Genomic DNA, 13,655 nt, shown 5'->3' with positions numbered 1-13,655 from the left:
TCCAACTTGTAACTCCTGCCAACTTGGAACACACCATGACCTGGAGAATCCACTCTGTTGCAGTGCTGATCTCTGCAACTGTAACGATTCCCATTCGTGGACTGCTGAATTGTCATACCTTGCAGTTGATCTTTGTACAGAGGCAAATCAGTCATCCAGTACTCGGTGTTACTGAGCTGCAACCTGAAGCTGGCACACTTGTTTTATTAATGAGGTTCCTTGGCCAAGCAACAAAAGAAGCTGTATGAGCCTTAGGCTATGGTTGGATTTTGCAGACTTAGGACAGGCCAGTTTAAACTCCCCTCCGATCACAGCAGCAGAATGATGCTTCACGTAGAGATCCAGAACAGAGGTTGGTTTGCTAGGCATTGCAGAGTGATGCTAACAGCACAGGTTCAACTCTCATGCTGGCTGAGGTCACCATAAAGGGCCCACTGGTGATGGTTTAACCTGACCCTTGGGTTAAACCATCACCAGTCATCTCTCTGTCTCTCGCGTGCTGTCTCGAATGAGAGAGCAGCCTTATGGTCCTGTGGGATTTTACAATTCTGAAACAGACAAATTGTCCCAATTGACGCAAACTTACTTTTTCCTCCCCTTTTTATCGCAACCTATTTGCCCCATAAGCTTCTTCCCTCCGAGCACATTTGCCTAGCTCCCTCTTAAATGTTTTTATGCCTATCTATTTTCTGTGGTAGTGAGCTCCTCATTCTGACCACTGTCTGGGTAATGAGTTTCTCCGCAATTCGCTGTTCAGTTTTTCCTGATGGGTGCAACCTCAGAGTATTGGTATCGTCCTTGTAAAACTGTGCACTAAGTGGAAGGCAGCTGAAAGAGGCATCAACCTGGATGCAGTTGGGTGGTGGATGGCATGCAATGGTTGTAGATGACTGACAGCAGATGTGCAAGGATTGCAGAAGGCAGGCAAATGTGGCACATCATGGCAGACCTCCTGGCAAAAGCATCTTCATCACTGCCTGTAGACCTTTTTTATAGTTCTCAAAAGTGTTACTCAATGCAGTGCATTACGATGCACCTATTATTCTAAAATACATTTCGAGCAATGCCATGTGTTACCTATGTGTTATAAACAGTTGTGATTGACCTGTGTTTTTCTTTCTCTCTCCCTCTCTCTCTCGGCAGTGTTGAATGGACATGTTCATTGTGTGTAGATTTGGCAGCATCTGAAATCCAGAATGAAAGTTCAGCCGCAGCATTGGAAGCTGAAAGTGGTTCTGCATCAGGGTGTCTTGGTGCTCTCGATCAGAGGGTTTGTACTAAAACTGAGCGTCGGTGTTCAGAGGCTGTATGAACAGGGTTCTTGTTGTGTTGCGTGACTTTCTAAGATGAGAGTTAAATTTGAGTTGCTACAATGCACATAGACGTTTATGATTCTGAGTTGTCACTATGGTTTGTGCTGACTTAGCTCTTCTCAGCTAAAGGCAGCAGTTAGGGTACAGCCATTAGCCCTGAGTGGCTGCAGACGAGAGCAGGCAGGATTAGCCTCTCTTTTTGCTACCGACTGCTCCCCATCGTAAACCTTACTGCAGTACACCGGGAGAGGAGGATTGACTCTGCTGTGATACACCCCAGTGAGAAACTGGCCACTGATGCTCCCTGGGCTCACCGGGGTGAAATATACAGGTCCAGTCATTGCTCAGGTGGACCCTAGTTGAGGATCAGGGATGCCAGAAAAGCAAAGAGTCCTTCTGGAAAGTGCAAGGGATGTGCACATACCCAGGTAAAGCTGACACCTGACAGTAGAGACTGCACTGCTACCATTCACTGGTCAAAGATCGCACAAAACGGATGCGCGCATGGCTTGATAATTATCCAACTGCAACCCCAACGTGATTTGTACTTATCCAAGTTACACCCTGGGAATTTAAATGCAAGAAGCAAAGCCACCACGGTCAGAAAGAGTTCCCAGTTATTCCTTGTACACAGAAACAAAAACAGAAATGACTGGGAAAATTCAGAAAGGCTGGCACCCATCTGTGAAGGGAAAGCAGAGTTAATGTTTAGGGTCTTGTGATCCTCCTTCAGAACATAGGGTTACTGGTCCCGAAACATCATTGGTACTGCCTGACCCGCTGAGTTTTCTCAGCAATGTCTGTTTTTGTTTCTGTTTTCCATCATTTGCAATTCTTTAGTTTTATTGTTTGTACACATTGTCTAGGTGTAAGACTGCTGCCAGCCTTGTGTGACTCATTGTTGTTTTACAGAAATGTGAACATTTGCTGTTGTTGCTTCTCTCTCATAAGAGGAGTCATGCTCTCCAGAATCCTACTGGTCTCTTGCAAGTACGTATATGAAGAATAGGTCTTCATTTTGTGACATTCTCTTATTCAACTTGTTTATAAATGAAGGTATCATATATATCCAGGTCATCTGTAATAGATAAAGGATCCTGTATCAGTCAGTAGTCCTGTAATCTGTGGTTTAAATCCCTGCTCCAGAGGCCTGACTTGATGCCCCAGACTCTCAGTCCCAGTGTCAGCACGGAGGAGTGCTACCCTATTGGTGTTTCTGTTTTCAGAATGAGACATTAAGTTGAGATCTGGTCTGTCCTGATGGGTTACAGTGAAGTCATGTTGCTACATTGAAGGTCAGGCACGTTCTCCTAATGTCCGTGGCTGTGTGCACCCCTTATCCAGTATCACTGCAATATATTATTTCTCTTTTTTTATTGGACCTTGCACTGAAACACAGTGGCTGCAATTCAGAAGGGCATCATTAGCGAAAAGGTACTTTGGGGACATCTTGATATTCTGAAAGGCGTTTTATGTAAATGAAATGACTTTTCTTTATGTCTGCACACAATTCTAGTCATCTTTTTCATACATGAGCCAACCTTCAGCAAATTCACTCAGATCTTACTTCACATCCCCATCTGCTCTTTGTCAAGTCTGACCTCACACTGTCCTTTCTCCAAGCCCGACCTCTCACTGTCCTTTCTGTGAGTCTAACCTTTACACTACGTTCCCCAAGTCTGACCTCACTCTTCTATCTGTTACAGTTGAAGAATCAACAAGTAAATCTGTCTTCCATTAGAGGAAAACTTGAGAAGATGAGCTCACCCCATTACTCCAGACCTGAAGAATTTGTGATGGAGGTTCGATTAATGTTTAAGACATACAGCAAACTGGTTCAGGTAATAGAATATAGCTGGTTATTCCCTGTTGATTTATTTTTTGCCAGTTTACTTGCTTATGCTTTTCATGAACATAATAATGTGACAGTTTTTTCCAGGGTAAAACCCTCTGCTGCGCCCAGCTCTCTCTCCACTCCTTTAAAACAGTCTATTAAAACTATGACGTGCCATGTCCTTTGTGTTTTCACAAAGTGCCAGATTTGCGATGGGAGAACCACTGTAGAATTGCAGTGTGGCATTTGTAAACAAAAGAACACTTCTACATTTTTGTGTCAGAAATGTGCTTTAAGGACCCCAATCCCAGTTTCTGAAGGCTACTCTTACCTTTCCGTTTCCTGCGTTATTCTCTCCTCTTCAGGCAAGTTTGTGGCAGTAGATTCAATTAGACGCAGGGGAGGAGGAGCACACAGATGACTAAGTAGATTTAAAGATGTGTTTTTTTCGCTCTGTGAATTTCGGTCGTGATTCAATGTCAGCACCTCTGCTGGGATGTCAAGCACTTTTTCTTTAATGTTCATCTGGCCCTCTTTCATTGTTCAGTCGCAGTGATTTTAATGTAAACTGTTTCCAATCACATTCTCTTGAAGGACAAGGAAGTGGCAGAGTCTGTGAAGACGCTGCATTCTTTCTTTGAGGAGAAATTGGCGGATGTCTTCAGCGGCAAAACCTTCACCCAGTCCCCTGCGGATGAGCGAGAGGTGGAACTGGGCATCAAACACTGTGACCAAACTGACACAAGGGAGCCAGCTTGTTCTGCTGATGGTCTCGACAGCAGCCCACTGCAAGCTAAAAGGCGGCGTCTGGATGAAGACTAGCGACTTTGGGTGAGGAAGGAACCGGTAACTGGGTGAATGGTTGACAAGAGGATTTGCAAGCCGGTAGCTTGTGCCGATCTTGTTCAAGTGATTTTCGTTTTACAAGACTAAATACACAGGAGAGCCCCAACTATCTTTAATGACTGTGATGTGCTGGGGTGCCCCAAGCTGGAAATTTCAATCTGGGCCCCGGGCAATAACTCTCATCGGAAGATTAATCTTCAGAAGTGCCCAGTGTTGGGTTCAAGTCCAACTAGTGCAAAGATTATTTGTTTTCTTGGTTTCTGGTCTACTGAGACTTTTACAAGCAGAGGTCAGAGCCAGAGTTGTGTTTTTTCTATATGTAAACTGTATGTATTAAAAGAATCGATAATGTGTAATATACATTGTCTGTATTTCATGTTGAAATTCATACTGGATCATAGTAAAACAGAAAAGGAAATAAACTCATTTCTCTGAGGGGAAATACTATGTCACTCAGTAATAAAAATGAAAAGAAAATCCATCTTTATTCAGAGTGGACTCTCTCTTCATTTCCTAATCTGCGTTCCCCCTCCACATCCCCCTTCCCTCCCCTCCATCCCCACTCCCATTCCTCCTCTGTTTTCTCTCCCTCCTTCTTTCTTCAGTCTTGTGGTATGGTCCAAGGTTGCCCCTGGGTGTTGGAGTGAGAGTGCGAAAAACGGCGAACCTGATTCTGATCCTCCAACAAAGGATGTAATGGGGCTCAGACAATGAAGGAGAATGAGAAACTGCTGGTTCTCTGTTCACTTAGTGCTGTCCAGAGGGAACACTGGAGCTAGACAACTCCATTCACCTGTCACTGTGCTCCTCTGGGACTATGGTGACTTTACCTTTGTCTGACTGGCTACATGCAGATTTTTAAAAATTATTTGTGGATGGGATATGGGCATCACTGACTGGGCCAGCATTTATTAATCATCTCTAGTTTTCTTGCAAATTCCCCTCCAAGCCCCACACCATTGTGACTTTTAAGTAATCTCTATTCCTTCACTGTTGCTGGATCAAAAATCCATCCCTAAAGAAAACTCTGTTGTCTTGACAGTAGATGGAATGCAGATGCTGAAGAAGGCAGCTCAGTGCCACCTTCTCAAAAGCAACTAGGAATGGACAATAAATGCTGGCCAACCCAGTAATGCCCAAATCCCATGAAATTATTGCACCTTACCAGAGAGACAGCGGGCAAGGGGGTGGGCCCAGATATCTTCATTTCTGGATGTAAGTTTGCTCACTGAGCTGGAAGGTTCATTTCCAGACATTTTGTCACCTTACTAGGTAACATTTTCAGTGGGTGTCCTGGTGCAGCACTGCTAATAATGTGTTAGACCCCATCTGCTACCCCCTGAGAAAAAGAACAGGCAATGACATCACCACAGGAAATGTCATCACCAACCCAAAGAAACCTGCACATATATATAGAAAGCAGGAATTATCAGCAGTGCTTCGCCTGGAGGTCCCCTGAGCATGTTACCTAGTAGGATGACTAAACATCTGGAAACGAACCTTCCAGCTCAGTGAGCAAGCCTACTTCCAGAACCTCAACCTGAGCTGCAAATCTTCTCAAACCATCTTCATTTCTGTGCACATTATTTCCTGGATGAGTGCAGCTCTGGCAACAAAGGGATGTGATGCCTAGTGGTATTATCGCTGGACTGTTAATCCAGAGACCCAGGTAGTATTCTGGGGGCTTATGTCCAATGGCAGGTAGGGGAATTTGAATTCAGTAAAAGTCTGGAATCAAGAATTAGCTGTTTACCATCAATCCAGTGTCAATTGTCTGGATAACTCATCTGGTTCACTAATATCCTTTAGGGAAGGAATCTGCCATCCTTACCTGGCCTGGCCTACATGTGACTCCAGACCCACAGCAATCGGGTTGACTCTTAACCGCTCTCTGGGCAATTAGGGATGGGCAATAAATGCTGCCTAGCCAGTGACATCCTCATCCCGTGAATGGGTAATAAAACCCAAGAAGCTTGACAGTCCAGCACAAACCAGCCTACCTGATTGGCACCACCTTCGATATTCGCAGCTTTTACCACTGATTCTCGGGAGCAGCAACATGGGCTATCTACAGTGTGCACAACCACAACTTAAGAGTCATTTGTCAGTGCTTGCCAAACCCACAACTTGTACTACCTAGAAAGTCAATAGCAGCAGATTCATGAGAGCACTGGTGCCTGCAAATTCCTCTTGAATCCACATGCCATTCCTTTGTTGCTGGGCCAAACTCCTGGAATTTCCCTCCCCAACATATCGTGAGTGTCTCTGCACCAGATGGACAGCAGTCGTTAAAGAAGGCAGCTCACCACCACCACCTCAAGGGCCATTAAGAACGGGCAACAAATTCTGTCCCAACCATCAATGCCCACGTCCCACCAACAATTTTTTTTAAAAAGGGTTGTGTGTATCCAGTGAGACCAGAAGGACAAACGCATGTATGTACGCACGCTACAGAACTGGTTTTGATTCTGGCTATCCTGTTTAATTGGTGTGGATTATAATGGAGATTTCTGCAGTTAGAAGGGAGCAACAGAACCTCCACTCAGCCCTGCTGTTTACGTTGTGAAGCATGACTGCAGATATATTTTGCCAAACTGCTGCTTAAGCAATATCTTTTCAGATGTTAACGTAGCTTTAAATTTGTAGTAATAAAATATGCTTTTGGGGAGTTTTTGCTTTGGTTGCTAGCTTCCCAGACTGAATAGCATAAGGAAAGGAGACAGGAGTTGGGAAGTACAGATTGGGAGCAGTTGTTCCACAGAAAGGGCATAAGAGACATGGAGACTATTTAAGGAACATTTGTTGTGAGTGGTGCACAAAATTCTTCCTCTGAGACAGGTAAGAAGGGGTAAGGTTAAGGAGCCTTGAATGACAAGAACAGAGGAGCTTCTCGTCAAAAGGAAGAATGCAGCTTAGGTAAGGTGGAGGGAAGCGAGGATCTAGCACAGCTTTAGAGAATTACAGGCTTACTAGAAAGGAGCTCAGAAATGGACTGAGGAGAGCCAGGAGGGGGCACGAAAAAGACTTTGCAGGAAGGATTATGGCAAACCCAAAGGCATTTCACACAAACGTGAGGAATAAGAGAATGATCAGGGAAAAGGTAGGGCCGGTCAGGGATAGCGTAGGGAACTTGTCCATGGAGTATGAGCAGATAGGGGAAGCCCTAAATGAGTTTTTTGCTTCAGTTTTCACGAAGGAAAGCGACCTTGTTATGAATGAGAACTTTGAAGAACTGGGAAACAGGCTTGAACAGATCAAGATTGATGAAGTTGATGTGCTGGAGATTTTGGCAAGCATTAAGATTGATACGTCCCCAGAGCCAGACCAGATTTATCTAGGCTGCTGTAGGAAACAAGAAAGGGGGTTGCTAAGTTGCTGGCGAAGATCTTTGCTTCGTCACTCCCCATGGGAGTCATACCGGAGGATTGGAGGGAGGCGAATGTTGTTCCTCTTTTCAAGAAGGGTATTAGGGAAATCCCTGGCAATTACAGACCAGTCAGTCTTACGTCTGTGGTCAGCAAGGTTTTGGAAAGAATTCTGAGGGATAGGATTTATGACTACTTGGAAAAGCACAGCGTGATTAAAGGCAGTCAGCATGGCTTTGTGAGGGGCAGATCATGCCTCACAAACCTTATTGAGTTCTTTGTGGAGGTGACAAGACAGGTCAATGAAGGTCGAGCAGTGGATGTGGTGTATATGGACTTCAGCAAGACTTTTGATAAGGTTCCCCATGGCAGGCTTATTCATAAAGTCAGGAGTTATGGGATACACAGAGGTTTGGCTGTCTGGATTCAGAATTGGTTGGCTGATAGAAGGCAGAGAGTGGTTGTAGATGGAAAGTATTCTGCCTGGAGGTCAATGGTGTCCCGCAGGGCTTTGTTCTTGGGCCTCTGCTGTTTGTAGTTTTATAAATGACTTGGATGAGGAGGTTGAGGGGTGGCTTAGTAAATTTGCCGATGACACAAAGGTTGGAGGTGCTGTTTATAGTATCAAGGGCTATTGCAGGCTGCAGTGTGACAGAGACAGGATGCAGAGCTGGGCTGAGTAATAGCAAATGAAGTTCAACCTGGATAAATGCAAAGTGATGCATTTTGTAAGGTCGAAATTGAATGCTGAATATAGGATTAAAGACAGGATTCTTGGCAGTGTGGAGGAACAGAGGGATCTTGGCGTTCAAGTGCATAGATCCCTCAAATTTGCCTCCAAAGTGGATAGGGCTGTTAAGAAAGCAAATGGTATGTTGGCTTTCATTAACAGGAGGATCGAGTTTAAGAGCTGCGAGGTTTTGCTGCAGCTCTACAAGACCCTGGTGAGACCAAACTTCGAATATTGTGTCCAGTTCTGTTCGCCCTATTGTAGGAAAGATACAGGGGCTTTGGAGAGCGTGCAAGAAGATTTACCAGGATGCCGCCTGGACTGCAGAGCTTGTCCTATGAAGTGAGGTTGACTAAGCTCGGACTTCTGTCTCTGGGGAGAAGGAGGAAGAGAGGTGACCTGATCGAGGTATGCAAGGTAATGAGAGGTGTGGATAGTGTCAATAGCCAGAGAGGCAGGATTGATTGGCATAAGGGGTCATAGTTTTAAGATATTAGGAGGAAGGTATAGAGGAGGGGTCAGAGATAGGTTCTTTACACAGAGAGTTGTGAGTGCATGGAATGTGTTCTCAGTGGTGCTGGTGGAAGCAGAGTCATTAGGGGCATTTAAGTGACTGCTGGTCATGCACATGGACAGCAGTGAATTGAGGAGTGCGTAGGTTAGGTTATTTTAGTTTAGATTAGGAATAATCTTTGGCACAACATCATGGGCCGAAGACCCTGTTCTTTGCTGTACTGTTCTATGAAACTGCAGGCATTTTACAGGTCTCTGTTAAACAGGATCTACCAAACAATTCACATTCTGATAAATTAACAAGGATTGACAGACAAGCTCTATTCATAGCCCTGACATTTTACTTCTACAGTTATCTTTATGAAAAAGCCAGTGGTCAGGAAAAACATTTACAGTTAACAATCAAACCAGAATCAACATGATTCATCTGTTCTCATATTTAACTTGTATTTAGCAAAATCCATAGATTATACAAGCCAACCTTCCATCTATTGACTCCATCTACACTTCTCACTGCCTCGGAGAGGCAGCCAACATCATCAAAGACCTCTCCCACCCACGTTATAATATCTCCTAACCTTTTTTGTCAGGTCTAAGATACAAAAGCTTAAACATGTACTAACAGGTTCAAGAGCAGCTTCTTCCCTCCTGTTATTAGTCTGCTGAATGGACCTAATTTCAAAGCTGATGTTGATCTTGCTTTTTGTTCATTTCTGTAACATTGTATTCCACGCTCTGTTCTATCACCGTGATGAACTTTGTTCTGCCTGCGCTGCACTTAAAGCAAAACTTTTCACTGTACCTAGGTACATGTGACAATAATAATTCAAGTCAAATAAATTACATTCTCAGTGGCTCATACAACAAGGAGTCTCAAATTTCTTGAATTGAACCTTTGGCATATGTGGAAACCAGGAGCAGAAGTTGGCCATTTGGCCTTTTGAGTTTGCTCCAATTAAGCATTAAACTCAACCCCAGAGTCCATCGTAAACTCTGTCTTTCCCACATAGAGTTTCAGTTATAGGGTCATAGAGGTGTACAGCATGGAAACAGATCCTTCAGTCTAACTCGTCCATGCCGACCAGATATCTAAATTAATCTAGTCCCATTTGCCAGTATTTGACCCATGTCCCTTTAAATGCTTCCTATTCATGTACCCATCCAGATGCCTATTAAATGCTGTAATTGTACCAGCCTCCACCACTTCCTTTGGCAGTTCATTCCATATCACAACACCCTCTGCATGAAAAACATTGCCCCTTTAAGCCCCTTTTAAATTTTTCCCCTCTCAACCTAAACCTATGCCCTCTAGTTTTGGACTCCCCTACGCTGGGAAAAAGACCTTGACTCTTCACCGTATCCATGTCCTACCGAAGAGACACGAGAACATTGACACTTCAATGTCAGGTCTTGACAGTTGGAGGGTCTGTCTTTCTGGATCAGTGGTGCTGGAAGAGCACAGCAGTTCAGGCAGCATCCAACGAGCAGCATCTTTCTGATGACACAAACAACTGAACTTCTAGCTTTCTCAAAGGTGGATATAACAGTTTCCATGACACTATAACTAAGAAATGCAACCTGATGTTTTTCACCAGTTTTAGCCCTCACTCAGCATCACCAAAACAGTGAAAGTTTGTTTTATTCAATTTGCTGCTCTGTTTCCTACGTTACAACGGTGACTACAGAGCAAGAATCTTTCTTGCTTGATTCTTTCCTTTGTCACTACCTACTTCTTTTGAAAACATTTCACCTGCTTGTTGAACATTTTTCCACTTGTCAGCAAGAAAAATGTCAACAAATTCACTTGTGTTTTTAAATTTTAATTTAATATAATTATGTGAAGAATGGTTTTAATGTTAATGATTTTATAAATTTCTACAAAGTCCCCCCTCAGCATCTGATGTTCCAGGGAAAATAGCCCCAACCTATTCAGCCTGTCCCTATAGCTCAAACCCTCCAAATCTGGCAACACCCATGTAAATCTTTTCTGAACTCTTTCGAGTTTAACAACATCTTTCCGATAGCAGGGAAACTAGAAGTGAACGCAGTATTCCAAAACCAATGTCCTGCACACCTGCAACATGGCCTCCCAACCCCTATACTCAATGCACTAACCATTAAAGGCAAGTGTAACAAAAGCCTTATTCACTACCCTGTCTACCTGTTACTCCACTTTCAAGGAACAACAAACTCTTTTTATGCCTGCGTGTGTTGGTCACAAATTACCACCCAACAACAGCTTTACTGTACCAGAGTTTCACATGCACAAAAAGGCACATCTTTCTGGCTGTCCCCTTGCTTCTGCTTTGGGCAGAACTGGCCTTTTTGGTCTTCTTTTCCAGGTGCACCATGGCTCCCTTAACTGTCTCACATTCAGCTTTGTCACAATCAGGGTGAAATATTTTCCTCCAGCGAGGAAATTCTAATCTTACAACTCCTTAATGAGCCCTGACTGGATTTTATCATTCAGCTTGTGTAAGTATTCCCAAATGAATTTCCATTTTTTGAGGACCTGGAGGCACCGACTGCTTTCTCAGAGGTCTGATGTTCCAGCCAGGAATTAGAATTTCCACACCTTTCCCAGAAACCTGGTCTTTTGGTTTCCTTTTCAGTTTTGAACCTGTTGAATTTAATTTCCTTAACTTGATTGTATTTTTTTTGAAAGATGTGGTGTGGGTTGATGAGGTTGGCATGCTTATTGTAGTCTGTGTTGACCTTGGCAGATCCAACATGACAGACTGGTTTGAAAAGTAGATGGTGATGACATCAAAAGGAAACTGGCAAGCTGGATTAGGAAGCAAAGGTTATTGGTCAAAGGATATTTTGTGGTTGGAAGACTATGTCCTTTTTGTTGTAAAAATAAATAATAGCACATTCAGGCATTTACTGACCATCCTTATTGGCCTTGAATTGTGGCTTGCTTGGCCCTTTCCAAGAACATGAAGTGTCAGCTGCATTGCTATGGGTCTGGGCTCATATGTAAACTAGACCAGGTAAGGAGATTAGTGAACCAGATGGGTTTTTAATTTCATCGGTAGTGATTAATGGTTACCATTAGACTAGCTTTTAATTTTTGCTCAATTCAAATTTCACCATTTGCCGTCAGGTGTTTGATCCCAGAACTTTAGTAAAGAACTCCAGATTTCTGGCCCAGTCACACTACTATGCCACTAGTGAAGGGAAGTGGGACCGCAGGGGATGTGTGTGGAGAGACAGAGAAACAAAATGGGGTTAAAGCCACAATCCAAACAGCCATGATGTTATAGAATAGAGGTGCCGAATGGGGAAAATAGTCCACTCATGCTCCTGATTCTTGTGTTTGTGTATGAAATCAGGTGCAAAATCCTGGGTGTCTTCAATATCAGCACATCTCGTTATCCATTCCGTCAGCTCTGGAGTATCAGAGTCAGCACACGTGTAGCCTTTGGAACTGCAGAAGCAATCTCTTTGCTAAATTTCTCAGTGAGAACTACGCAGGTCCCAGGATTCAGTGCCTGCAATTCTGAAACTCGGCTGCTGTAAAGCAAATTGCTGGGCAGGTAAAGCAAAGGGGCTGCAGTCAGGTCAAGTGGTATTTTGAGTTTAAGAAGCCACTTTCGGTACTAGAAAATATTAAAATTGGACACCATATCAAAACAAATGAGAGGAGAAAGAGAAGAAAATTTGATTTGATTTATTATTGTCATGTATCGAGATACAGTAAGATGTATTGTTTTGCATACTAATCAGGCAAATCATATCTTACATAAGTACATTAAGGTAATTGACAGAATTCACAATATAGTGTTACACGTACAGAGATGGTGCAGAGAAAAATAAACTCTAATACAGTAAGGTCCCTGTGGATGGCTTGGTGGCTCAGTGGTTAGCACTGCAGCCTCACAGTGCCAGGGATCTGGGTTCATTCTAGCCTTGGGCAACTCTCTGTGTGGAGTTTGCACATTCTCCCCATATCTGAACATATAGAACATTACAGTGCAGTACAGGCCCTTCGGCCCTCTATGTTGCACTACCCTGTCATACTAATCTGAAGCCCATCCCACCTACACTATTCCATGTACGTCCATTTGCCTGTCCAATGACGACTTAAATGCACTTAAACTTGGCGAATCTACTACTGACGCAGGCAAAGCATTCCATACCCTTACTACTCTCTGAGTAAAGAAACTACCTCTGACATCTGTCTTATACCTATCTCCCCTCACTTTAAAGTTGTGTCCTCTTGTGTTTGCCGTCCCATACTTGGAAAAAGGCTCTCCCTATTCACCCTATCTAACCCTCTGATTATTTTGTATGTTTCTATTAAGTCACTTCTCAACATTCTTCTCTCTAATGAGAATAGCCTCAAGTCCCTCAGTCTTTCCTCGTAAGACATTCCTTCCATACCAGGCAACATCCTAGTAAATCTCCTCTGCATCCTTTCCAAAGCTTCCAAATCCTTATTATAATGCGGAGACCAGAACTGTACACAATACTCCAAGTGTAGCCATACCAGAGTTTTGTACAGCTGCAGCATAACTTCCTGGTTCCGGAACTCAATCCCTCTATTAATAAAGGCCAAAACACTGTATGCCTTCTTAACAACCCTGTCAATCTGGGTAGCAACTTTCAGGGATCTATGTACATGGACACTGAGATCTCTCTGCTCATCTGCACTCCCAAGAATCCTACCATTAGCCCAGTACTTTGCATTCTGATTACTCTGATCACCTCACACTTGTCCACATTAAATTCCATTTGCCACCTCTCAGCCCAGCTCTACATCCTATCTATGTCTCTCTGCAACTTACTACATCCCTCATCACTATCCACAACTCCACCGACCTTAGTGTCGTCCGCAAATTTACTAACCCAGCCTGTGTGGGTTTCTTCCCATAATCCAGAGATGTGCAGGTTAAATGGATTGGCTTTGGTAAATATGGGGTTATGGGAGATAAGGGTGAGGGTGGGGATGCTCTTTGGAGGGTCATTTTGGACTCAGTGGGCTGAATGGCCTAGTGATGTCTCCCTTGTTCTCCATTGAGGTAAGAGAAATGGAATATTTCACCTTCATC

At 43.6% G+C, this 13,655-nt stretch overlaps 1 protein-coding gene across 2 annotated transcripts in view; it reads left to right on the top strand.

The window, feature by feature from the left end:
* LOC132831383 (transcription intermediary factor 1-beta-like) overlaps positions 1-4,480 on the top strand; it is a 102,028-nt gene extending 97,548 nt beyond the window's left edge. For both annotated transcript variants that reach the window (XM_060849502.1, XM_060849501.1), the window contains 4 exons: positions 1,144-1,270; positions 2,226-2,303; positions 3,020-3,154; positions 3,742-4,480. In XM_060849502.1, coding sequence (XP_060705485.1) covers positions 1,144-1,270; positions 2,226-2,303; positions 3,020-3,154; positions 3,742-3,969 — 568 coding nt within the window. In that variant the 3' untranslated portion in view covers positions 3,970-4,480. The remainder of the gene's footprint in view (positions 1-1,143; positions 1,271-2,225; positions 2,304-3,019; positions 3,155-3,741) is intronic.
* Positions 4,481-13,655: the final 9,175 nt, after the last annotated feature.

Source organism: Hemiscyllium ocellatum, chromosome 33 (assembly GCF_020745735.1).
Source record: "Hemiscyllium ocellatum isolate sHemOce1 chromosome 33, sHemOce1.pat.X.cur, whole genome shotgun sequence".
NCBI lineage: Eukaryota > Metazoa > Chordata > Chondrichthyes > Orectolobiformes > Hemiscylliidae > Hemiscyllium > Hemiscyllium ocellatum.
The sequence above is the reverse complement of the archived record's forward strand: the minus strand, read 5'-3'. Positions and strand labels throughout refer to the sequence as shown.